Source organism: Netta rufina, assembly GCF_964035555.1.
Source record: "Netta rufina genome assembly, chromosome: 36".
Classification (NCBI taxonomy): Eukaryota; Metazoa; Chordata; class Aves; order Anseriformes; family Anatidae; genus Netta; species Netta rufina.
This window is the reverse complement of record NC_140160.1, coordinates 55,527-79,770: the sequence shown is the minus strand read 5'-3', so window position 1 is coordinate 79,770 and position 24,244 is coordinate 55,527. Positions and strand designations below refer to the sequence as shown.

Below are 24,244 nucleotides of genomic sequence, written 5' to 3'. Positions count from 1 at the left end.
GATGGGGAAGGGGAAATGGGGATGAGGAAGGGGAAATTGGGGTGAGGAAGGGGAAATGGGGATGGGGAAGGGGGAATGGGGATGGAGAAGGGGAAATGGGGATGGGGAAGGGGAAATGGGGATGGGGAAGGGGAAATGGGGGAGAGGAAGGGGAAATGGGGAAGAGGAAGGGGAAATGGGGATGGGGAAGGGGAAATGGGGAAGGGGAAGAGAAAAAGGGGATGGGGAAGGGGAAATGGGGATGGGGAAGGGGAAATGGGGGAGAGGAAGGGGAAATGGGGAAGAGGAAGGGGAAATGGGGATGGGGAAGGGGAAATGGGGAAGGGGAAGAGAAAAAGGGGAAGAGGAAGGGGAAATGGGGAAGCGGAAGGGGAGCAGGAGAAGAGGAAAGGGACGGGAGGAAGAGGAAGGGACCAGGGGAAGAGGAAGGGGCCAGAGGATGAGGAAGAGGAGCAGGGAAAGAGGAAGGGGACCAGGGCACCCCAAGAGCCGACCCCACCAGCACCGCCACCGTTTTTCGGCGCCGGCACCGCCGAGGGGCTCACCGATGTAGGCCGCCTTCTCCGTCACCATGTACTTGTTGTGGTTGACCCGGGCGTAGGGGATCCGGGCTTGCGCCTCGCTCGACGGCACCATGAAGAGCCTCTACGGGGCCGGGGTGGAAAACGTCACCGGGACGGGGTAGGGGGGGACACGCCAGGGGGTCGCGGCGTCCCCCCGCCCGGTACCCACCACCTCCACGCTGTAACGGGTCCGGTTGTCGCCGACGGCGGCCAGGGATTTGAGGAAGGGGAACATCTCCGCCTTGGAGTGGGGCCAGCAGCCCACCAGGAGGCGAACCTTCACCCGCCGCTCGAAGACCGCCTTCCGGAGCCGGTTATCGATGGCCGGCCAAAATCTTTTTTGGGGAAAAAAAGGCGTTATTTGTGAGCCTAACCAACGCGCTCGGGTGTTTCGGGGCCTCACGCACCTCTTGGGGTAGGAGAACTCCATGGTGGGTAAGTAGCTCATCACCGCCACGTGCACGAAGTCCTCGGCGGCGTCGATGACGCCGAGCAGGGCGCGGAGGTCCTCGGTGCGCCCCGGGGCGCAGAGGGCCGGCGGGGCGCTCTGCGGAGCGAGGAGGGGGCATCAGCACGCCGAAGACCCCCCCAAAAATCAAAAACCCACCCGCCCCGGCCCGCACCGAGAAGTAGACGGCGGCCGGCGTGTCGTTGAGGTTGAGCTCCAACGGCGTCTCCATGTTGAAGGAGGTGGAGAACGTCGCCGGCCACGGCGCGGGGATGGAGGCGTTGGGCAAACCCAACACCCAGTAGGCTTCAAAAACCTTGCCCAGGTCCCGCGCCAAGCAGCTGCAGTTGTAGACGGCCGCTCCCAGCTCCTTCACCTGCGCCAACGAGCCAACGACCCCCTCCCCTCAGCGGCGAGGGGGATTTTGGGGGGCGTTTGTCCCCCCGTGAGACGCGACGGGTTGTAGTCAGAGGGTCCCGGCCCCGTGGCGATGCCCGGTTGTGTTTTGGGGGGGAGAGGAGTGTGGTTGGGAGCGTTGAAATTGTGAAATTTTGTGTGAAATTTGGGGCTCACCTGGGTGAGGGAGCGCCAGTCCATGTTGGCGCTGCCAATGTAGAGGTGGGCGCCGTCCACGATCCAAAATTTGGTGTGCAGCACCCCCCGGGTGAGCCGGGGCATGTCGACCGTCCGCACCGCGGCGCCTACAAGTTGGGGGGAAAAGGAGGCACCGGGAACGGGGTTGGGGTCTCCCTCGGGGTCGCCCCCAACCCCGTCGAGGCCGTCCCGGTTTTTGGGGGTTGGCTCACCGCTGAGCTCGAGCGCCCGCAGGTCGCTCTGGGGGAATTTGGAGGTCGGGGTGTTGACGGCCACCCGGACGGAGACGCCGCGGGCCGGCAGCTTGAGGAGCTCCTCCAGGATCTGCTCGCCCTGCTCGGAGACGGGGGGCGGGGGGGGGGGGGAGAAAAAAAGAGAGAAGTGGTCAAAAACCACCGGAAAACGCAAAAAAAAAAAAAAATAAAAATAAAAAATACCCAACGCTTGAGCGGACGCGCGCAGTGAGCTGCGACGGGCGCGAGCCGGCTCCTTCGACGGTGGTTTATCGTGATAATTCATGGCAGCAACAAGGGATCTGGCTCCCTTCTGGTGGTTTATCGCGATAATTCATGGCAGAGGGGGATCTGGTTCCCCATCAGTGTGGTTTATCGCGATAATTCACGGCAGCAGGGGTTCTGGTTCCCCATCAGTGTGGTTCATTGTGATAATTCATGGCAGTAAGGGATCTGGTTCCCCATCAGAGTGGTTTATCGTGATAATTCACGGCCACAAGGGATCCGGCTCCGACGCTGGTGGTTTATCACGATAATTCATGGCAAAAAGGGATCTAGCTACCTGCCGGTGGTTTATCGTGATAATTCACGGCAGCAAGGGATCTGGCTCCCCATCAGTGTGGTTTATCATGATAATTCACAGCAGCAAGGGATCTGTCTCCCTGTTGGTGGTTTATCGCGATAATTCATGGCAGAGGGGGATCTGGTTCCCCATCAGTGTGGTTTATCGTGATAATTCACAGCAACAAAGGATCTGGCTCCCCACCGGCAGTTTATCGCGATAATTCATGGCAGCAGGGGTTCTGGCTCCCCATCGGTGTGGTTTATCGCGATAATTCACGGCAGCAGGGGTTCTGGCTCCCCATCGGTGTGGTTTATCGCGATAATTCATGGCAGTAAGGGATCTGGTTCCCCATCAGAGTGGTTTATCGTGATAATTCACGGCCACAAGGGATCCGGCGCCGACACTGGTGGTTTATCACGATAATTCATGGCAAAAAGGGATCTAGCTCCCTGCCAGTGGTTTATCGTGATAATTCACAACAGCAAGGGATCTGGCTCCCCATCAGTGTGGTTTATCATGATAATTCACAGCAGCAAGGGATCTGTCTCCCTGTTGGTGGTTTATCGCGATAATTCATGGCAGAGGGGGATCTGGCTCCCAATCAGTGTGGTTTATCACGATAATTCACGGCAACAAGAGATCTGTCTCCCCGTTGGTGGTTTATCGCAGTAATTCATGGCAGAGGGAGATCTGGTGTGGTTTATCAGTGTGGTTTATCGCGATAATTCACAGCAACAGAGGATATGGCTCCCCACTGGTGGTTTATCGCGATAACTCACAGCAGTCAGGGATCCGGCAGCAGGGGATCCGGCTCCCCACCAGTGGTTTATCGCGATAACCCACGGCAAAAAGCGATCCGGCTCCCACCCCGGTGGTTTATCGCGATAATTCACGGCAGGGGGGGCATCCAGCCTTGCTCATCACACCAAGCGTGAGCTCGGCCTCCTCATCCTCGCCCCGCTGACCTGCGAGGCCGAAGGCTCCTGGGTGTGCGTGTCCTCGTTGGTCATGGTCCAGTAGAAGGCGGCGATGTCGAGGCTGCGCCGGGCGCCGCCGACGAGGTTCAACCACGCGTCAAAAGTGGAAGGGTTCCCGGGACCGCCGTAGCTCATTCCCTCCGGGATGCTCTCGACCAGAACGATCCTAAAAAAAAAAGAGGTGAAAAAAGGGAAATTTGGGAAAAAAAAAACACCAAAGGGAGCTCGGGGAGGCCGCACGCACCGGCACGGGTCGGCGCAGGGCTCGGCGCGGCGTCGAAGCGCCGAGCTGGAGCAGAGGTGGAAGAAGTGGATGAAGAAGAGGAAGAGGAGGGTGACGAGGACGGCGGCCAGCAGGGCGGGCTGCGGAGAGGACGAGCCGGGGGTGAGAAAGGGGAAGCCAGCCCCAAAAAAAGGGGTTTTCGGCCCGTTTTTTTTTTTTTTTTTTTTCGGCGGGGGGGTTTTACCTTGGGTGAGAATCGGCCGGGTTGCGCCGGCGGCTCCTCGGGAGGCTCCAGCTGCGAGGGGGGACGGAGAGGATTTGGGGGAGACCCCAAAGCAGGGTTTTTTTAGGGTGAATCCCCCCCAAAAAATGGTCATGAAGCTGATTTTGGGGTGCTGGCATGGGGCAGGGAGCTTCAGGACACCCCAGTTTGGGGTTTTGGGGTGCTAGGAGGGGGCAGGGAGCTTTGGGACACCCCAGTTGGGGATTTTGGGGTGTTAGGAGGGGGAAGGGAGCTTCAGGACGCCCCAATTTGGGATTCTGGGGTGCTAGCAAGGGGCAGGGAGCTTTGGGACACCCCAATTGGGGATTTTGGGGTGCTAGCAGGGGGCAGAGAGGTTTGGGACACCCCAATTGGGGATTTTGGGGTGCTAGCAGGGGGCAGAGAGGTTTGGGACACCCCAATTTGGGATTTTTGGGGTGTTAGGAGGGGGCTGGGAGCTCAGAGACACCCCTATTTGGGGTTTTGGGGTGCTAGCAAGGGGCAGGGAGCTTCAGGATGCCCCAGTTTGGGATTTTTGGGGTGCTAGCAGGGGGCAGGGAGCTTCGGGACCCCCCAATTTGGGGTTTTGGGGGTGCCGCCAGCGCCGTACCTGCTCGTAGACCCCATAAGGCTTCATTGTCGCGGGTCTCCGGGGGCCGAGGCTGTGGGAAAAGAAAACCAGATCGGGATTTCGGTGGTTTTGGGGCCACCCCACAGCGAGCCCCGCGCTGACTCACGGGGCTGACGCGCTCACGTGCCCCGGGGACGGGGAGGGGAACTCGGCCGAGCCTGGCCATGCCCCTATTTCCCTCCCGCCCCAAAATAGGGCTTTTAGGGTTCCCCAAAACCCTGTCCGGGGGCTTTTAGGGTTCCCCAAAACCCTGTCTGGGGGCTTTTAGGGTTCCCCAAAACCCCACCCGGGGACGGCAGCGGGGTTGGGATGGGGCCGTGGGTGGGGGTGAGTTGGGTTTATTTGGGGTTTGGCCCTTTCCCAGCCGTAATTTAGGGTCGGAGAGGGGTTTGGGATCAGGAACATGTTTAGGGACAGGATTAGGACAATATTTGGGGGATGTTTAGGGCAAAGGACAGATTTAGGGGCAGAGCAAAGATTAGGACAACGTTTAGGGCATGTTTAGGGCCAGGAACGTGTTTAGGGCAGGCATTAAAGCCAGGACCAGGCTTCCTACAACACTTGGGACATGTTTAGGATCGGGACCAGGTTCAGGGGCACGCTTAGGGCCAGGATTACGAAAAAGTTTTGGGTACGTTCAGGACCAGGGACCTATTTAGGGCCATGTCTGGGATTAGGACACAATTTCAGGCATGTTAAGGGTTAGGAACACATTTAGGGCCACCTGCGGGCCCTTTTTGGGGTCAGAGCCCAGTTTAGGGCCAAGACCGGGATGACATCGAGGACACGTTTAGGGCTAGGATTAGGACAACGTTTGGGGCACATTTAGGGCCAGAGCCACGTTTAGGGTCGGGTTTAGGGGTTTAGGAATTGGGTTTAGGGTCAGAACTGGGTTTAGGAACTGGGTTTAGGGTTTAGGAATTGGGTTTAGGATCTGGGTTGAGGAATTGGGTTTAGGATGTGGATTTAGGGGTTTAGCAAGTGGGTTTAGGGGTTTAGGAACTGGGTTTAGGTAAGAACTGGGTTTAGGAACTGGGTTTAGGGGTTTAGGAACTGGGTTTAGGTAAGAACTGGGTTTAGGAACTGGGTTTAGGAACTGGGCTTAGGGTAAGAACTGGGTTTAGGGGTTTAGGAACTGGGTTTAGGTAAGAACTGGGTTTAGGAACTGGGTTTACGGATTTAGGAACTGGGTTTAAGGGTTTCGGATCTGGGTTTAGGATCTGAATTTAGGGGTTTGGGGACCACAACTGGGTTTAGGAATTGGGTTTAGGGTCAGAAGTGGATTCAGGTCCAGAACTGGGTTCAGGGCCAGGACCAGGGCGTTATTTAGGACCGGGGCCACATTTGGGGCCAGGACTAAAAACCCCCAAAATCCAGGACAAAATTTGGGCAGATTTGGGGCCGGGACGCAATTTAGGGCACGCCTAGCAGGGCAGGTTTAGGATCAGGCACTGTTTTAGGGCCAGGATCCTATTTAGGGCCTTATTTAGGGCCGGGGCCCGGTTCCCCCCCCCACCCCGTACCGGAGGTCCCGGGGGGGGGGGGGCGGGAGGCCCCGGGTCCTCCAGCGGTCGTCTCTATGGTCGCCGCGCCCTTTGCTCCCAACGGGGCCGCCGCTGCCTAGAGCGGCCACGGCGCGTGCGTGGGGTTAGAGCGGCGCTCTGGGCCGCTTCCGGCATCTCGGTGGTGGCTACTTCCGGTACGGGCCTGGAGCCGGCGGGATGGGGCGCGGCGGGGGCCGGGAGGTGAGGGGGGGGGCGGGGGGGGGTCTGGAGGGGTTTTGGGGGCAAAAAAGGGTCTGGGGGGGTGGAACTGTGGGGCAGGAGGGGCTGAGGGGGGTATTTGGGGTCCGGGGGTGGGCAGAAGGAGGCCTGGGAGGGGCAGAAGGGGGCCTGGGGTGGGGTTGGGGGGGCAGAAGTGGGGCTGAGGGGGGTCGGAGGGGGGCATTGGGGGCTTGAGGGGGCCTTGGGGGGGGCAGAAGGGGGCTGAGGGGGGTATTTGGGGGCCTGGGGGGGGTTAGGAGGGGGGTATTGGGGGCCTGAGGGGGCTTTGGGGGGGCAGAAGAGGGCCGGGGGGGGGGCAGATGGGGGCTGAGGGGGGTATTTGGGGGCCTGGGGGGCTTGGAGCTGTTGGGCAGGAGGGGCTGGGGGGGGTATTTGGGGGCCTGGGGGGTCAGAAGGGGGGTTTGGAGGGGATATTTGGGGGCCTGGGGGGGGAATGAGGGCGTTTGGGGGGGTATTTGGGGGGCTGGGGTGGATTTGGGGTCTTTGGGAGGCAGAAGGGGGTTTAGAGGGAGGCATTTGGGGTCTGGGGGTGTTTCACACCCCCCTTGCCCTATTCCAGGCAGGCGGCGAGGGCTGAGCCCCAGGCGCTGTCCCCCCCCCCCGGGCAGGGGGAGGGGGGCCTGGTGATGGTGTCAGTGACGATGGGTGAGTGTCCTAAAACCCTAAAAAAAAAAAAACAACAAGGGCTGGGGAGCTCCAAAACCCTGCAAAACCACCCCCAAAAAAAAAAAACAAAACCCTATGGGATCTGCAGGGGGGTGGGCGCAGAGAATAAATTGTGAATTTTTGTTAATTTGACTCATTTTTGTTCCTTTTTGGAACTTTTTGTCCTGCTGGCAGCGACGTCGGAGTGGATCCAGTTCTTCAAGGAAGCGGGGATCCCCCCCGGCCCCGCCGTCAACTACGCCGTGATGTTCGTGGATAACAGGTGGGGAGAGCCCCCAAATCCGTCATTTTTCACCTGAAAATGCACAAGGAAGGGCAAAACCCAGCAGCTTGGCCCATTTTCTGCTCATTTTGTTAATTAATCTGGGCCGAGCTTTGTTTTTGTTCTCTCCCACGCCTCTAAACTCCTCTTTTTGACCCAAAACTGGGTGAGGAAGAGCAAAACCCAGCAGCCTGCCCCATTTTCTGCTCATTTTGATAATTAATCTGGGCCAAACTTTGTTTTTCTTACCTTCTGTGCCTCTAAACTCCTCTTTTTGACCCAAAATTGTGCAAGGAGGAGCAGAACCCCACAATCCATCCAATTTTCCTTTCGTTTCATTATTCTTTTTTAATTAATCTGGGCTGAGCTTCATTATTGGCACCGCCGTGTCGCGTCGTAGCTCCTGCTGGATTAATCCTGGGCTTAATTAGGCTCGCTGGGGTTTAATTAAGCTTGTAATTAGGGGGGGAGAGGGATGATCCCAAACCTCCAGCCCCGTTGGGAGCGGATTCCTTCCCGATGTCCCCGCAGGATCCAGAAGAACATGCTGCTGGACCTCAACAAGGAGATCATGAACGAGCTGGGCATCACCATCGTGGGGGACATCATCGCCATCCTCAAGCACGCCAAAGTCGTTTACAGGCAGGTACGAGCCTCCCCGACCAGTTTGGGACTGGGACGAACTGGTTTTTGGCCCGGGAAGGGTGGCTTGGGGGGGATTTTAGGGGTGCTGATGGAGCTCGCGCCCCGCAGGAGATGTGCAAAGCGGCCACCGAGGCGCTGAGCCCCCCGAGCGCGCCGGCGGAGCTGCGCCGCAACGCCAGCAGCGGTGAGTGCGGGCTCAACAACCCCTAAAATCCCTGTTTTTTAAGAAAAAAAACCCTTTTGGGGAGCTTTAATTCACGGTGGCCCCCCCCCGGTTCTGTTTCCAGCCGCCTCCCGCATGATCGCCAACAGCTTGAGCCGGGACTCGCCGCCTGCCACCCCCACCCGCCGGCCCGACACCTCCAAAATCTCCGTCACCGTCTCCAACAAGCTGGCGGCGAAGAGCGCGGGTAGGGAGGAAGAGCACGGGCGAGGAAGAAGAGGGTGGGCAGGGAGGAAGAGCACGGGCGAGGAGGAAGAGCTTGGGTGGGGAGGAAGAGCGTTGAGTACAGAGGGAGCGCTCGCACGGCCACCCCGGGGGACTTTTTGCCCCAAATCACGCCTCTCCCAAAATCCGTGGGGGTTTAGGAGGTGTTTTCCCCCCTTGGGTGCTCTTTTGGGGTCAATTCTTGCCGTTTTAGCCACCGGTCTGAGCTTCTCCTTGTTTTTTCCATCTCCTGAGGTCTGCGTGAGGCGGAAAGCGGGAGCCCCGCGCCGGTGCAAGCCAAGCGGCGCCGTGTGACGGCGGAGATGGAGGGCAAATACGTGATCACCATGCCCAAGGGCACCACGCCGCGCACCAAGAAGATCCTGGAGCAGCAGGCGGCCAAAGGTAGCGACCCCACAGCCTCTCGGTACCACCACGGGGACGTTTTGGGGCCCCAAAAACCCGGGGGATGAGCCCCGTGTTCTCCGTTCCACGGCGATCCCAAGCTGTTCAAAATCTTGTCTCAATTACGTGATTTTATAAAGACAACGAGTTGCTGCAACCTGTAAAATTGGCTTTTATTTCTCTAAAAACCACATTTATAAATTAAAAAAGGGAAAACAGGCACCAGGAGGAGCAGAAACCACTCTCAAAGCACTTATTTAATGGGGTTTCTGCGGTGTTTTCACGTGCGCTGGCAGTGCCTCCCCATCCTCTTCCACTTTCCCCCCTAAAATTCTCAAAACTGTGTTTTCTCCCTCAAAAAAACCCCACCAGGTCTGCAGAGGACATCGGTTTTCGACCGCCTGGGAGCTGAAACAAAAGCAGACACGGCGGCTGGCAAGGTGAGCGCAGTGGGGATGCGTTTTGGGGGAAAACCTTGAGGAAAAAGCCCAAACTGGAAACGCGCTGGAGGAAATTTGGGGGATTCTTCGGTGGTCCCGGGTGTCATAGAATTTAGGTTAGAAAAACCTTCAGGATCATGGAGCCCGACCACCAAAACGATGATTCTCTTCCTATGCCTCAATTTTCACCCTTCAATTTGGGATGCAGTAGGGTTTTTTGGTGCTCTGGAAGCTGGAAAAAAATAGAGAATTTTATTTTATTGGCTGTTTTTTGGTGATTTACACCCCGAAACGCGTGAGGGGATTCCTTCATTATTGCACAAACAGGGTGAAGGCAAAGCCAGCACCCAAAACGGGGGCGGGGGGACCCAAACTTTGTTCTTACACCCCCCTGTCCCCCCCCCAGCCCACAGGGGTGTTCAGCAGGCTGGGCGACACTCCGGCCGGCGGCAAGAACGCGGAGAGCGACGACGACGAAGGCTCCGTCCTGCCCTACGCCGGCGTCCTCAAGAAACCCCCCAAGGACGCCCCCGAAACGGGGAAAATCATCAAAGCCAAAGCCCAAACCTCGGAACCCCCCCGGCGCCGCGCCGGGGGCAAAACGCAGCCCCCCCAAAGCAACCTGGAAGCTCAGGACAGCAGCGTCAGCAGCAGCCGGAGCAAAAACCAGCCCGAATTTCGGGTGACCATCAAGAGGACTTGGGGCAGCGCCAAGGTGAGCAGCAGCAGCGACGCCCTCAGCGCCCGCATGGACGACGCCGGCGCCGTCAGCGTCTTCCAGAGACTGGGGAAAAAAGCGGACTGACGCCAGCTCCACGTGGCCAAAACCTGGGCGTTTCGTCCTCGTTTTGGTCAAAATTTGGGTTTAGTTTACGGTTGCGTTCGAGTTCTGGGCTTACCTTCACGGTTTGGTTGAAAATCCAGGTTTATTTTCATGGTTTTGTTGAAATTCCAGGCTTATCTTTGTGGTTTTGTTTGAAAGCCGGGTTTATTTTATGGTTTTGTTCAAGTTCTGTGCTTATCTTCACGGTTTTGTTTGAAATCCAGGCTTATCGCCACAGTTTTGTTCAAAATTTGGGCTTTCCATCCCAGTTTTGCTCGAAATCCAGATTTATTTTACAGTTTCATTCAAGTTCTGGGCTTATCTTCACGGTTTTGTTTGAAATCTGAATTTATTTTTGTGGTTTCATTCAAATTCTGGGCTTTCCATCCCAATTTTGTTTGAAATCCGGGTTTATTTTCATGTTTTTTTTTCTCAAGTTCTTGGCTTGTCTTCACGGTTTTATTCAATTTCTGGGCTTTCCATCCCAGTTTTCTTTAAAATCTGGGCTTATCTTCACAGTTTTCTTCAAATTCTGGGCTTTCCATCCCAGTTTTGTTCGAAATCTGGTTTTCTTTTCACAGTTTTATTGGAAATCCAGGCTTATATTCACGTTTTTCTTCATATTTTGGGTTTATTTTCATGTTTTTCTTCTAATTCTGGGCTTCTCCTCCTGGTTGTGTTCAAATCCTGGTCTTATCTTCCCGATTTTGTTCAAAATCCGGGCTTCTCATCCCAGTTTTGTTCAAAATCTGGACTTACCTTACCAATTCTGTTCAAAATCCAAGTTTCTCCTGGTTTCCCCGTCTCTTCCCCACTCACCACATTGATGAGGGGGAAAAGTTATTTAAAAAAAAGACTTTCCTGCACTCGCTGCACTTAAAGTTTTTCCTTTTTATTTTCTTTTTCCTTTTTTTTTTAATTTTTTTCCTTATCTTTTTCCTATTTTTTCTATTTTCCTATTTATTTTTTCTCCCCTGCAGGTTCGTTTTGTATTTCTAAGAGCTGGGATGCTTTTTTGGAGCAGCCCCTAAAAAAAAGCAAAATCTCCCCAAAACGGCTCACGGTTGCCACGCGCGCTGCTTGCGGGCCCCAAAAATTGCCAATTTTCACACCTAAAATTGGAATTGCTGCCAGCCTGTCCCCAAAATGGGCACATTGTCCCCAAAACGGGCATCAGGGACTTTGCACAAATGCCAGGTTTGTCCCCAAATCGGCTCTCTGTGGGTGTTGACTTTGGGTTGAAACCAGAAGGTTTAGGGTCTTGCCAAGCATCCTTCCTGCTCTGCTTCCTAAATTTCATTTTTTTTCCCATTTCACACCTGGTGAGAAGCTTTTTTTTTTTTTTTTTTTTTTTTTTTTTGCCAGTTTCGTTGCGTTTGCTGTGATTTTCTTGCATCACCTCTAACTTTGGGTTTTGGTGGTTTTTGAGGTATTTTTGTGTTTTTTTTGGAGCTTTTTTTGTTTATTTGTGTTTTTTTTTGGGGGGGAGTGGGTTACAATGTGGTCTCACAACACCCCTTTTTTGGCGTTTTTTTGGCGTGCAGTGTGCCCAGCCCCTCACAGGGGGCCACTCGCTGCGGTTTTAACCCTGGGGGGCAGACAAAAAAAAAAAAAAAAAGGCGGAAAAAGGCATTTTGACCATTTTCCACCATCTGCCCCCCAGCAGCGGGTGGGAGATGTGACAGGTTTGGGGTTTTCCTTGCGTTTCTGGAGGGGAGCGGCCCCGAGCTGTGCAAATAAAGGCGTTTTTTTGGATTTTTGACTGTCTTTAGTGGTTCTTCCATTAAAAGCAGGGTGCCTCAGGGCAGCTTTTTGCCCCAAATTTGCTTTTTCTCCCCTCTTTCTCCCGCTATACAGCTCCGTGAGGTTGGGGGATATGCAAATACATGCAAATGAAGCTCCATGAAGTGGGCGTGGCCTTGACTTATGGAAAGATGACTCCAAAATCAGTAAGATTTTAAAGTAGGGATTTTTTTTTAAATCCCTAAGTGCACTCCCTGCACTTAAATTTTTCCAGTTTTATTTTTTTTTCCCTTTTTCCCCTCAGCCTCGCCACAGGGACGTGGTGGCCCGGCGAGGAGACTGCGCATGCGCGCCGCCCGCCACGCAGCCCCTCCCCTCTGCCCCCCTAGCCGTGCGCATGCGCGGGCGGGGCGGCGGCGCGGCGCATGCGCAGCGCGCGCCGCGGGGAGGCTCGCGGGGTCCTTCCCTCACCGTCCCCCTCGCCCCCTCCCCTCCCCGGCCGTCTCCGCTTCCTGCGTGCGTGGGCCCGCGGCGGGCGGGGTTTCCGGGAGCGCCGCCGCCGTCCGCGCGGATTAAGCGCCGCAGGAGCCTCCCCGCCGCCGCCACCGGGATGAGCGGCGGCCGACGGCCGGTTTTACGGCGTCCATGACAGGTGAGGAGCCGGCCCCGCGTTCCCTGCGCTCTCCGCGGCCCCCCCCGCGCGGCGCAATGGACTCGCCCGCCCCCCGCTGGGCGCTGTGGGGACCGTACCATGCGGTGCGCGCCCAGAGGGGGGACGCGGCGGCGTCCCCCGCGCCTCGTAGTGGACCCGTCCGCTCGCTGAGAGGGGGGGGGCTGCCCTGCGGACCGTACCATCCGCGGCCCTCCCGCAGGGGGGGTGCGGCGGCGTCCCCCGCGCTGCGCTTTGGACCCGTCCGTTCGCTGATTTGGTTGCCCTGCGGACCGTACCATTCTCGGCAAGGGATGGGGGGGGGGAGAGGAGGGGAGCGCGGCCTCCCCCCGCCTCCATCTTGCGCCCGCCCGCCTCAGAGCGGGGGGGGACGAGGCGCGGAGCGAACCACTCGCCTCTGAGGGGGGGGTTAAGGGGGGGGAGGCGATTTTGGGGTGTTTTCTTGAATTTTAGGGTGCGCCTGAGGGCGTGGAGGGGATTAGAAGTGAGGGGGGGGTTGTTTTGGGGGATTGTGGTGTTGTGGGGGGGTTGTGGCGTGTGTGGGGGGTGTTAGAGCGGCATGGAGTTGAGGGGAGCTTTTTGGGGGAGTTTTGTGGGGTTTTGAGTTTTTTTGGGGGGGGTTATGAGGTAAAAGTGGGGGGTTAGGGGCTGGGGGGGGACCCTGCTGTGGTGCTGAGGGGTTTTTGGGGGGCTCTAGGCTGGGAGAGGGACATTTGGGGGCTGTTTGGGGCCCCAACATCCCCCACCCCTCAAAAAAAAATAAACCACCCCAAAAAAAGTAAACCACCCCAAAATGCTGAACCCCAAAAACCCCCTTTTGTACCCCAAAATCTCATCCAACCCGCACGATACACCCTTAGGTTGCCCTGAGGCCGGGAGCCTCGGTGCCAGCCCCCCCCCGTGAGGTGCCACCGCTCGGGGTTTGGTTTTTGAGCGCTGAAAAACCCGATTCGGGGTCTTTTTGGGGTTGGGGTTTGTCGCTAACTCCCTTTGCCGTCCAGGGCTCAGGATCCTGAAAGCGAACGGTGGAGGAAAGCCGAGTCCTGAACCTAAAAGCGGTGCTCAGGGCTCGAGGAGGCGCTTACAGGAGCAGGTTGGGATGCTGAGGGCTCGAAATGGGTGAAAAAAGCGACATTTTGGGCCAACAAGATGGCTTTGGTGTCCCCTTGGCGCTGTCAGGGGACAGCTCCTTGCTTGGGGGCTCTGCCTCGCGTGGGCTCAGAGCCTCACCTGCACCAAGACCCCACTGGAGCACCGGTCCCCAGCAATTAACGGCCAATTAACGACTTTTCCTCGGTAATTAAAGGCTTTTCCTCATCAGAACGGTGCCAAACGAGACCCTAACGACCCTAACGGCTCACCCAGATGCCCAATTTCTGCTCGACCCCACACCGAGCGGCCCTGATGCCTCTTTTGGGAGCTGGTCTGAGCCTGCAGCACTCGATGAATAAACCACGGCCAATAAACCATCGCTTGGACAGCTTGAAAGAGCAGGATTTTAACCAAAAACCAGCAATAAAAGCAGCTCTTTCGAGGTTTTTAACCCAGGAACGCATCCCAGGACGGATCTTTGCCCTTCCCAGCGAGGCACGGGGGAAATCTGCGGTGAATGAGGCTCGAGATGGTGGCCTGTGTTGGGAAAACCCTTTTATCACAGGCTCCGGCATCCCGGCGGGCCAAAATAGTGCCAATTTGGGTAAATTTGTGGAGGAGGAATGAATTTGGACAGCAAGAGGAGGGGGCTGGACGCCAGGAGACCCCTTGGCATCGCTCCTGTCCCGTGAGGCCGAGGGGGAGATGAAGGCGCCCCGAATCGAACCCCAAACGCCCAGGAAGAGTAACAAAATCGCCGTTTTCCTCCCCAATTTGACCCGAATGAAGAAACCCCGCGGTGCCGCAACCCGAAAATCAATAGCGGGGGCCCTGCCAGGCAGACTTTACCCCCTTTTGGGGTGAGAGCAGCTCCCGATCTCTCCTCAGCGCCGATTTTTCCTCCCGAGCGTCGCTTCGAGGTTTTTGGAGCTTTATCCTCAGCTGCCGGAGGAGAAACCGCGGTCATTTTGGGGTTAAATGAGCCTGAAACGGCTTCAGGTTAGCGCTCGGGGAGCCAGCAGCAGGATTTTGGTGCGGACGGCTCCGGTGGGACTCCGGCTTTTAAATAATTCTGGGTGGTTTTACCCTAAATCCAGCGCCGATTTCTCACCATGTCCCTTCCTCTAGAGGCCGTGCGATGCTTTCCGAACCTCCCCCTCCTCCCAGAGGCATATTTTGGGGGATAAAACTGGTATTTGGGGGCTGATCTGGAGCAGGGAGAAGTCCTGCAGCCTCCAAACCTCCGTGGCACTGTCCCGTTGCGCCGTTTTTCCCCCCCCCGGGGCCGGGTTTTGGGGCCGGGGTTAATCCCGGCGGGTGACTCCGATTAAATTTTGCTCGAGCCGTTTATTTCACGCAAATCCCCGCTTCTTACCCCAAAGCTCTCGGCCCTCCACGATGGCAGCCTCGCGGCCAGGTAGGGGTCACCGACCACAACTCATTTTCCGCTGGGATTTGGTGTAAAAAACCTCAGGTAGGGGGTTTAAATCGATGAATAACCATGACTTCGTCCTCAGGCATCGCCCCCACGCGATCTCCAGCTCCTCTTTTGGGCTGAAAAGAGCGGAAAAAGAGATTTTCTGCTCGCCTCAAGCCCTGCTGACTCTTCCCTTCTCCCCCAGGTCGCTAGCCGTGTCCCCGGTCCTGCCGCAGCGAGGAGGCGAGAGGCAGCGCCATGAGCGAGGTGGCGGTGGTGAAGGAGGGCTGGCTGCACAAGAGAGGTGAGCAGCGGGGCCGCCGTGATCCCTGAAAGCTTTTGGGTGGCCATCGATTTGTTTTTATTTATTTTTTTTAAAGCTTTCCCCAAATCTGGGGCTCTTCCCTTTAACCGAGACGAATTTGGGGCTCCTCTCTTTAACCAAGACAAATCTGGGGCTCCCTCTTTAACCACGACAAATTTGGGGCTCCTCTCTTTAAATTAAGGCAAATCTGGGGCTCCCCTCTTTAACCATGACAATTTTGGGGGCTCCTCTCCTTAAGCAAGACAAATTTGGGGCTCCTTGTTTTAAATAAGACGTATCCAGGGTTCTCTCCTTAACCAAGGGAAATTTGGGGCTCCTCTTTTTAACCGAGACAAATTTGGGGGCTCCTTCTTTTAAACAAGACAAATCTGGGGCTCTTCTCTTTAACCACAAATTTGGGGCTCCTCTTCTTAACTGAGACAAATTTGAGGCTCCCCTGTCCTTAACCAAGACAAATTTGGGGCTCCTCTTCTTAACCAAGACAAATTTGGGGCTCCTCTCTTCAACATAGATGAATTTGGGGCTCCTCTCTTTAACTCTGACAATTTTGGGGCTCCCCTCTTTAACCACGACAAATCTGGGGCTCCTTTTTTAACCACGACAAACTTGGGGCTCCCCTCCTTAACCAAAACAAATTTGGGCTCCCCTCTTTAACCAAAACAAATCCAGGGCTCCCCTCTATTTAATTAAGACAAATCCCCTCCCTCTAACGAGGGGCGTCCCGCAGCAGCGCTGAGCTGCTCCTTTCCCCCCTTGCTGCCCCGCGGCCCCAGCGCGTATTTTTAGCCTCCGGAGCAGCTGCGTGGGGCTATTTTATTTTTAGCTCTGCCCGAGGTGGATCTCCTTTCTTTTTTTTATCCACTGAGAGTTTTTGGGGGCAATTCGGGACCTTTTGGGGAAGAAGGAGGCGGCGCAGCACCGAGCAACGATACAGAAAAAAACCGAGAGGCCGGCTTGGGGTGAAACCAGCTCCTTTTTGCTTCGTTTTCTTACACTTTTGGACAATTCTTTCCCTTTTTTTTTTTTTTGCAGGGGAGTACATCAAAACGTGGCGCCCCCGGTACTTCCTGCTGAGAGCGATGGCTCCTTCATCGGCTACAAGGAGCGCCCCGAGACCTCCGACCACAGCTTGCCGCCCCTCAACAACTTCTCGGTGGCGGGTAGGTGGGCGCGGGCGGGGTGCCGGATCCCAAACCTTCCCCTTCCTTTTTTTCCCCTCTCCCCTTCCTTCCTTCCTTTTCCCCCCCTTTCCTCTTCCTTCCTTCCTTTTTGCCCTCTCCCCTTCCTTCCCTTTTGCTCCTCTCCCCCTTAACGTCCCTTTTTGCCCCTCTCCCCTTCCTTCCTTCCTTCCTTCCTTCCTTCCTTCCTTCCTTCCTTCCTTCCTTCCTTCCTTCCTTCCTTCCTTCCTTCCTTCCTTCCTTCCTTCCTTCCTTCCTTCCTTCCTTCCTTCCTCCTTCCTTCCTTCCTTCCTTCCTTCCTTCCTCTTCCTTCCTTCCTTCCTTCCTTCCTTTCCTTCCTTCCTTCCTTTCCTTCCTTCCTTCCTTCCTTCCTTCCTTCCTTCCTTCCTTCCTTCCTTCCTTCCTTCCTTTTTTTTCCCTTTCCTCTTCTTTCCTTTTTCCCCTCTCCCCCTTCCTTCCTTTTTCCCCCCTTCCTTCCTTTTTCCCCCCTTCTTTCCTTTTTCCCCCCTTCCTTCCTTTTTCTCCCTTTCCTCTACTTTCCTTTCTGCCCCCCTCTTTCCTTCCTTTTCCCCCCTTCTTTCCTTTTTCCCCTCTCCCCTTTCCTTCCTTCTCACCCTCCCTCTCCCCTTTCCTTCCTTTTTCCCCCCGTATTTCTTTTTTCCCCTCTCCCCTTTCCTTCCTTCTTTTCTTCCTTCCTTTTTCCTCCCGTATTTCCTTTTTCCCCTCTCCCCTTTCCTTCCTTTTCCCCCCCCTATTTCCTTTTTCCCCTCTCCCCTTCCTTCCTCCTCACCCCTCTCCTTCCCTTCCCCCTTTCCCCAGAGTGCCAGCTGATGAAAACCGAGCGCCCCCGCCCCAACACCTTCGTCATCCGCTGCCTGCAGTGGACCACGGTCATCGAGCGGACCTTCCACGTCGACTCCCCCGAGGAGCGGTAAGCCCCCAAAAAACCCCTTTCTACCCCCAAAAAGCCCCACGGCTGCTCCTCACCGCCCCCTTTTTCCCCCCCCCTGCAGCGAGGAGTGGATGCGAGCCATCCAAACGGTGGCCAACAGCCTGAAAAACCAGGAGCCCGAGGTGGACGCCATGGATTACAAGTGCGGCTCCCCAAACGACAGCACCGGGGCTGAGGAGATGGAGGTGGCCGTCAGCAAAACCCGAGCCAAGGCGGTGAGGCAGGCTCAGCGTTGCTTCCCACAGGATAAAGGAAAAAAAAAAAGCCAAAATCGTGAAGTTTTCTGCATCCTGCTCGCCCGCGCCGCAACCCCTCGCCTGTTTCTTTCTCCCCCCTCTCAGACCATGAACGATTTCGATTACCTGAAGCTCCTGGGCAAAGGCACTTTTGGCAAAGTCATCCTGGTGAGGGAAAAGGCCACCGGCCGCTACTACGCCATGAAGATCCTGCGGAAAGAGGTCATCATCGCCAAGGTAAGGCACAAACATCCATCTCCAGCTGATTTTTACAGCCTCCGGGAGCATCCGAAACACTTTAGGGATGAAAACGGGGCACGGGGTGACACCATCCCCACCCGGACGTCGCCTTTTGGTGACGTGTGGTGGCGTTTCCACCCCCTGGAGCACAAAATGCAGCTTTTTGGGCGCTCCCGGTGCTGTTTTTTGGGTTCAGCAGCACGGAATCCCCGTTTTCCCAAAAATAAGGGGCTCGCAGAGCTCAGCACGGCGCCGCGCAGCGCTCCCCTTTCTCCTCCCTCTCCCCCACGCAGGACGAAGTGGCGCACACCAGAACACCAGGCACCCCTTCCTGACCGTGAGTACCTCCCTCGCCCGCCTCCCACCCCTTAAACACATCCCAAATCAGCTCCCAGCACGAACATTTTGGGGTTGGGATCCCGCTGAGGCACAGGAAGCGCCCCCGAGCCCGTTAATTTTTCGGGGATCCCCATTTTTTAACCAACCCCGCTGTCCGAAAGCCCTCGGGGGAGCAGCGGGGGCGCGGATCCTGCTCTGCTCTCACCGTGGTGCTGCTCCAAACGAGGCCAGGCGGATATTTTATCAGACCAAAGCTCCTCAAACCGGGTCCCGGCTCCAACCCCGCATCCCCGGGACGATTCCAAAGCCACCAACGCCTCCCTTTGGCCTCCTCCTCCTCCTCCATCCGTCCCTTTTCCTCCTCAGACCCTTTTTTTTTCCCCTTTTCAGGCGCTGAAGTACGCCTTCCAGACCAACGACCGCCTCTGCTTCGTCATGGAGTACGCCAACGGCGGCGAGGTGCGGGCGAACACCGGGATTTTGGGGAAATTCTCCCCCAAATCGATATTCTCGGCCCCTTCCAGCGCTGCCTCCCACCCTGCTGCCACTCTGTGTTATTTTTCCACCTCTTAACCCCCGTTTTTTGGCAAAAAGGAGGGGAAACGGCCCCGTGCTCGTGCACCTCCTGTGTTGCAAGCCGGGCATTTTGCTCTCCCTGGCTGGAAAGATTTTGGGTGTTGGGAACCGAGTGGCTTAGGGCACGCATGACCGCATCAGCTGCCTGCACGGAGCTGCTGAGAGCGATTAGCCCGGGATTTGCTGCTTTCATTTCGCTGACGGGGCCCCCGCTTTGTTATTTTTTCCCTTTTTTTTTTTTTTTTTTTCTCCCCCCAAAGCTTTTTTTCCACCTCTCGAGGGAGCGCGTCTTCACGGAGGACCGGGCTCGCTTCTACGGGGCCGAAATCGTCTCTGCCTTGGAGTACCTGCACTCCAGGGACGTGGTCTACAGGGACATCAAGGTACCAGCAGGGTTCTGCCCACCCCAACGCCCAATTTTAATTATCCTGGGAGCCTTTTCGGGCTTCCCAGCACCGTCCTCCTGGTCCTCCGAGGCGAAAACCCCGCTCGATTGCCGCGGGTTGCTTTTTTCTGCCTTTTTCATGGCAGCTTGCTGGAGGTTTTGATCCCCCAAACGGGGCTGGGGGTGCGATCCTGCGTTTTGGTGCAGGAGGGAGGGCTCGGATGTGAGAGGAGGAGCTGAATCCGCCCCATCCCCATCCCTGTGGGGCCAACCGAGCCCCTTCAACCCCCTCAACCCCATCCCGCGGAGCCTGGAGGGGGGAGAAAACGCTTCCCTAACCTTTTTCTGCCCCATTTTCCAGCTGGAAAACCTCATGCTGGACAAAGACGGCCACATCAAAATCACCGATTTCGGGCTCTGCAAGGAAGGCATCAGCGACGGAGCCACGATGAAAACCTTCTGCGGCACGCCGGAGTACCTGGCCCCGGAGGTATTTCTTTCCCAAGCCCCGAATCGCAGAGATTGCGCCCAAAATTGCCTAAAATCCGTATTTTTTTTATCATTATTTTTTAATTTTTTAATTTTTTTTTTTTTTTTAATTTTTTTTTTTCGTAGGTTTTGGAGGACAACGACTACGGGCGAGCCGTGGACTGGTGGGGTTTGGGGGTGGTGATGTACGAGATGATGTGCGGCCGCCTGCCCTTCTACAACCAGGACCACGAGCGCCTCTTCGAGCTCATCCTGATGGAGGAGATCCGCTTCCCCCGCACCCTCAGCCCCGAAGCCAAATCCCTGCTGGCCGGCCTGCTGAAAAAAGACCCCAAACAGAGGTGAGGCCCGGGGGCGGGGGGGGGGGGGAGGTGGTTTTGGGGTGCCCGACACCCCGCTGCTGGCCCCGGGGACACGGCTGTGCGCCCCGCAGGCTCGGGGGAGGCCCCAGCGACGCCAAGGAGGTGATGGAGCATCGCTTCTTCGCCGCCATCAACTGGCAGGACGTGGTCCAGAAGAAGGTAACGAGCTCGGGGACAGCGTGGACGCCACAAACAGCACCCGGGGGGGGGTCCTCGTTCGCCCACCCCCTTGATTTTTATTTTTTTTTTGTTGTTTTTCCCTCCAGCTCGTGCCCCCCTTCAAACCCCAGGTGACGTCCGAGATCGACACGCGCTACTTCGACGACGAGTTCACCGCCCAGTCCATCACCATCACGCCGCCAGATCGCTGTGAGCCCTCTTCGCTTCATTTTCCCCCCCAAAATCCCCTCCAAAACCCCCCCAAAGCACAGAAAGAGGCCGAGGAGCCCCCCGGGACCCCCCCCCAGCTTTACCAATCCCCCTTTCCCCCCTTTTTTTTATTTCCTGCAGACGACAACATGGGCTCCCTGGAGAGCGACCAGCGCACGCACTTCCCCCAGTTCTCCTACTCCGCCAGCATCCGGGAGTGAGCGCCGGGGGGGGGGCGAATTCCTCGCACCAGGGGACCTCGGGGGGGGGCCCTGCCCCACATTTGGGGGGCTGCGGGAGGTCGCAGCGGCCGCGGCCGGCTCCGAGCTGCGCCTCCGCCCCCCCCTCCCCAAGCGTAGGACTGCTTTTTATTTTATTTTATTGTTTATTATATATATTTTTTTTAAACTCCTAGAAGTGCTCGCAGCTTTTTTAAACACCCCCCCCCCCACCCCAAAAAAAAAAAAAAAAAAAAAGCCTTTCAGGGCCTTTCTCCCTTCTCCTCCCCCCTCCCCAGTACGCCCCAGTGTTCCCAGTAAGGTGAGGTGCGGGGCTCCAGCTCCCCAAAAATCGCCGGGGCGGGGGATTCTGCCCCAAAAAGCAATATAAATATATAAATATATATTTTTTTTTTCCTTTTTCTTCGATGCCTTAAAGCCGGGAAGCTGTCACCCCCCCCCCCCGGGGCGGGGGGGGGGGCCGGTGCCATTGTCACCTCCGTGTCCCCCCCCCCCCCCCACCTCCCGGTGGGCTCCGTTGCCGGCGATGGAGCCGGTGGCACCGCACGCCCCGGGGGGGGTGGGGGACACAAAAAGGAGGGGGGGGGGGGACACAGTTTGGGGGGGGTCTTTGGGGCCGTGCCACCGTCACCGCCGGGCCGGTGACGAGGTGTGGGCGCATCCCCCTCTTCCTACCCCAAAATTTGGAGCGGAATTAACTTTAAAAACTGCCAAATAAGGAAAAAGAGCGGCGCAGGACCCCCGGGGGGGGGCACAGGACCCCCGGGGGGGGGACACACGGGGGTTGGGGGGGGGGGTCCTGGTGTCGCGGCGGCTGCTTTCGCCCGCCCTCGGATTTGTACGGTACAAGCAATAAAATGTTGTTTTTTTGTTGTTTTTTTTGGGGGGGTTTTGGGTCTTTCCTGCGCCCTTGGGGACCGCCCTGCGTCCCCCTGGGGTCTGGTGGGGTTTTGGGATGTGGGGGGGGCTGGGATGAGGGACAGGGGACTGGGATAAGGGACAGGATGGGGACTGGGATAAGGGATGGGACTGGGATGGGGACAGGGGGATGGGATTGGGATGAGACTGGGACAAGGGACTGGAATGGGGACAGGGGACTGGGATCAGGGATAGGGATGGGGACAGGAGATGGGGATAAGGGACAAGGAATGGGGACAAGGGACAGGAGAAGGATGGGGATGGGGACAAGGGGCTGGGATAAGGGACAAGGGATGGGGATGGGGACAAGGGACTGGGATGGGGACAGGAGATGGGGACAAGGGACAGGATGGGGACTGGGATGTGGGATGGGGATGGGAGACTGGGACAAGGGGTGGGTATAGGGACAAGGGATGGGGACAAGGGACTGGGATGGGGACAGGGATGTGGGATTGGGATGAGACTGGGACAAGGGACTGGGATGGGGACATGAAACTGGGATAAGGGATGTGGGATGGGGACGAGGGACAGGATGGGGACTGGGATAAGAGACACGGGACTGGGATGGGGCCAGGACACTGGGATAAGGGACAGGGATGGGGACAAGGGCCAGGAATGGGGCCAGGGGACAAGAACGAGACACGGGATTGGGACAGGACTGGGGACGCGCGACAGGACCCACGCGGGGCTCCTGCCCCTTTAAGACCGCCCCCCCCCACCCCTCCTGGTGGCGCGCCGCGCTGGCCACGCCCCCCTTTTAACCCCGCCCTCTCCCCGTAGCCCCGCCCCCTCGGCGTGCGCTCCCCTCCCTTCAGTCTCCGCGCGCCGGCTCCGCGGCGTCCTCGCGCCGCCGCCGCCGCCCCCCATTGGCCCGTGCGCTCGCGCCGCCGCCGCCTGGTGAGAGACCCCCCCCGCCCCTCCCCGCGCCGCCTCAGTCTCCCCCGAGGGGCTCGGGGGAGACGGGCGGGGGGCGGGGCGCTGCCGCCGCTCGCGCCCCGGTTGCTTTTCCCGAGCGGCCTCGGGCCGTTTTTGGGGAGCGGGGAGGGTGGGAGGGCACGGCGGGGGGGGTCCCCGGTAGCCCCGGCTCCCCGCTTCCTCCTCCCGGCGGGCTGCGGGGGGGGGCGCTGCTGGGATTTGTAGTCCGCGGGCGGCGGCGCGGGCCTAGCGGCGGATGAGGGGGGGAGGGGGGCGAGGACTACAACTCCCAGCGGCCCCCGCGCGGGGTGGGGAGGGGGCGGCGCTGGTGCCCCGCAGGAGTTGGGGCCCGGGCCGCGGGGGGAATGACGTGGTTTTGGGGGGGGGGGAAATTTGGGGGTCCTGGGGGGATTTTGGGAGAAAATTGTGTTTTTTTGAGGGGAAATTGTGGCTTTTAGGGGGGAAACTGTGGGTTTTGGGGGGGAATTGTGGGTTTTAGGGGGGGTTTGAGGAGGATGGGGGGGTCCCTGAGGTGTTTGGGGGGGGGCTCTGAGGGGTTTTGGGGGGGTCTGGCACGGTTTGGGGGGGCCCTGATGTGATTTGGGGGCCCTGAGGTGTTTGGGGGGGGCTCTGAAGTATTTTTGGGGGCCCCACAGCCCCCCCCAACTCCTTTTTTGTTGTCAGGGGGGGCAAAACGAGGCCTTGCTTCCCTGTGCCCCCCCCCCCTCTTTTTTTTTTTTGGGTGGGGGGCACCAATGTGGGGGTGCTGCCCCCCCTTCATTTTTGGGGTACAACTCTTGCTTTCCACCCCCCTCCCCAAAAAAAAACACCAGGGGAATCCCCCCTTAATAACAGCGTCCCCACCCCTTCCCCCTCCCCTGGGGTATTTTGGGGGTGGGGGCACCCCCTTAACCCCCCCCCCAAAAAAAAAAAAACGAAATTCAGGCCCAGCAGATGAGCACCCATTCATCCAACCCTTATTTTTTATTATTTTTTGCTCGTTTTTCCCCTTTTTTAAACAAAATCCCACCCAGCGCTGATGGCAGGCTGCCTCCTGCCCCTCGTTACCCCAATGTGCCCCCCCCTCGCCCCCCCCCAAGCCCCCATTTTTAACCATTTCTTTAAATTTTCGGGCCTCCAGAACTCCCTGCTGGGAGGTAACCCGTAATAATGACCCCATAAGAAGCAGGATTTGGGGATTTTGGTGTCTTTTGGGGTAAAAAGCCCCACTTTCTGTGCAAATTTTAAAAGGGGGGGGGGTCTGAGGCGGTTTTTGGGGTGTAACAGCTGAAATTGGGGCAGAATTGGGTCAAATTGGGGTGCTGGGGAATGAATGGGGCTGCGGGATTGGGGTTTAGGGGGTGTGGGTGGGGGCTTCCCCCCCCCCCTTGTTTTTTTTATTGGGGTGAGCCCCCCCCCACCCCCCGAGGGGTTATTTTCCCAAATTTCACCATTTTTTCCCCAAAAACCTCCAATTTTAGAAGCTCGCCGGCGGCCGGAGCGATGCTGAAACATTTCCCTTAAAGAATTAAGTGGGAAAAAGGGGGGGGGCAAAAATGACCCAAAACCAACCAAACTCCCCCAAAATCCGACCGGGGGCGTGCGTGCAGAAGCGAAACCCCCCGGGAATTTCTTCCCTTTTTAAATAGGAACCAGGATTTATTTATTTTTTTTTTTGGGGGGGGGGGGCCACCCCCACCCCCCAATTCACCCAGATTTTATTTATTTTCTGGCTTTTTTTTCCCATTTCACGCGAAAAAAAAAAATAAGATTTTATTTTCGGCCCTTCCCAGCCCCCCCCCCCCGGCATATTTTCCTTCTTTCCCCCCCCCTTTTTTTATTTTCTTAATT

The 24,244-nt window shown here is 57.2% G+C and overlaps 3 protein-coding genes across 3 annotated transcripts in view; 2 read left to right on the top strand and 1 right to left on the bottom strand.

Annotated features, from left to right (window-relative positions):
- PLD3 (phospholipase D family member 3) overlaps window positions 1–6,078 on the bottom strand; it is a gene marked incomplete at its 3' end in the record, with an annotated part of 6,354 nt that extends 276 nt beyond the window's left edge. The window contains exons 1-11 of the mRNA XM_084304176.1: window positions 6,020–6,078; window positions 4,476–4,527; window positions 3,848–3,898; window positions 3,625–3,743; window positions 3,369–3,546; window positions 1,818–1,938; window positions 1,585–1,712; window positions 1,187–1,387; window positions 971–1,110; window positions 733–898; window positions 546–645 (exon numbers count right to left, since the gene is read on the bottom strand). Coding sequence (XP_084160302.1) covers window positions 546–645; window positions 733–898; window positions 971–1,110; window positions 1,187–1,387; window positions 1,585–1,712; window positions 1,818–1,938; window positions 3,369–3,546; window positions 3,625–3,743; window positions 3,848–3,898; window positions 4,476–4,502 — 1,231 coding nt within the window. The 5' untranslated portion in view covers window positions 4,503–4,527; window positions 6,020–6,078. The remainder of the gene's footprint in view (window positions 1–545; window positions 646–732; window positions 899–970; window positions 1,111–1,186; window positions 1,388–1,584; window positions 1,713–1,817; window positions 1,939–3,368; window positions 3,547–3,624; window positions 3,744–3,847; window positions 3,899–4,475; window positions 4,528–6,019) is intronic.
- Window positions 6,079–6,191: 113 nt separating this feature from the next.
- Window positions 6,192–11,703, top strand: LOC311220637 (uncharacterized protein C19orf47). The gene is made up of 9 exons (XM_084304197.1): window positions 6,192–6,241; window positions 6,840–6,925; window positions 7,121–7,208; window positions 7,740–7,854; window positions 7,962–8,037; window positions 8,141–8,263; window positions 8,536–8,685; window positions 9,058–9,125; window positions 9,532–11,703. Exons 2-9 carry the CDS (start codon window positions 6,907–6,909, stop codon window positions 9,928–9,930), a joined length of 1,038 nt encoding a protein of 345 aa, XP_084160323.1. The 5' UTR covers window positions 6,192–6,241; window positions 6,840–6,906; the 3' UTR covers window positions 9,931–11,703.
- A 401-nt stretch (window positions 11,704–12,104) lies between these two features.
- LOC311220610 (RAC-beta serine/threonine-protein kinase-like) lies at window positions 12,105–20,943 on the top strand. Its single transcript, XM_084304170.1, is given in 16 exon segments — window positions 12,105–12,343; window positions 15,076–15,174; window positions 16,228–16,266; window positions 16,269–16,355; window positions 17,193–17,304; window positions 17,387–17,540; window positions 17,667–17,798; window positions 18,095–18,107; window positions 18,110–18,138; window positions 18,531–18,599; window positions 18,977–19,099; window positions 19,463–19,591; window positions 19,717–19,931; window positions 20,024–20,111; window positions 20,219–20,321; window positions 20,463–20,943. Coding segments are annotated over 15 exon segments (1,419 nt in total). The 5' UTR covers window positions 12,105–12,343; window positions 15,076–15,128; the 3' UTR covers window positions 20,543–20,943.
- The last annotated feature ends 3,301 nt before the right edge of the window (window positions 20,944–24,244 follow it).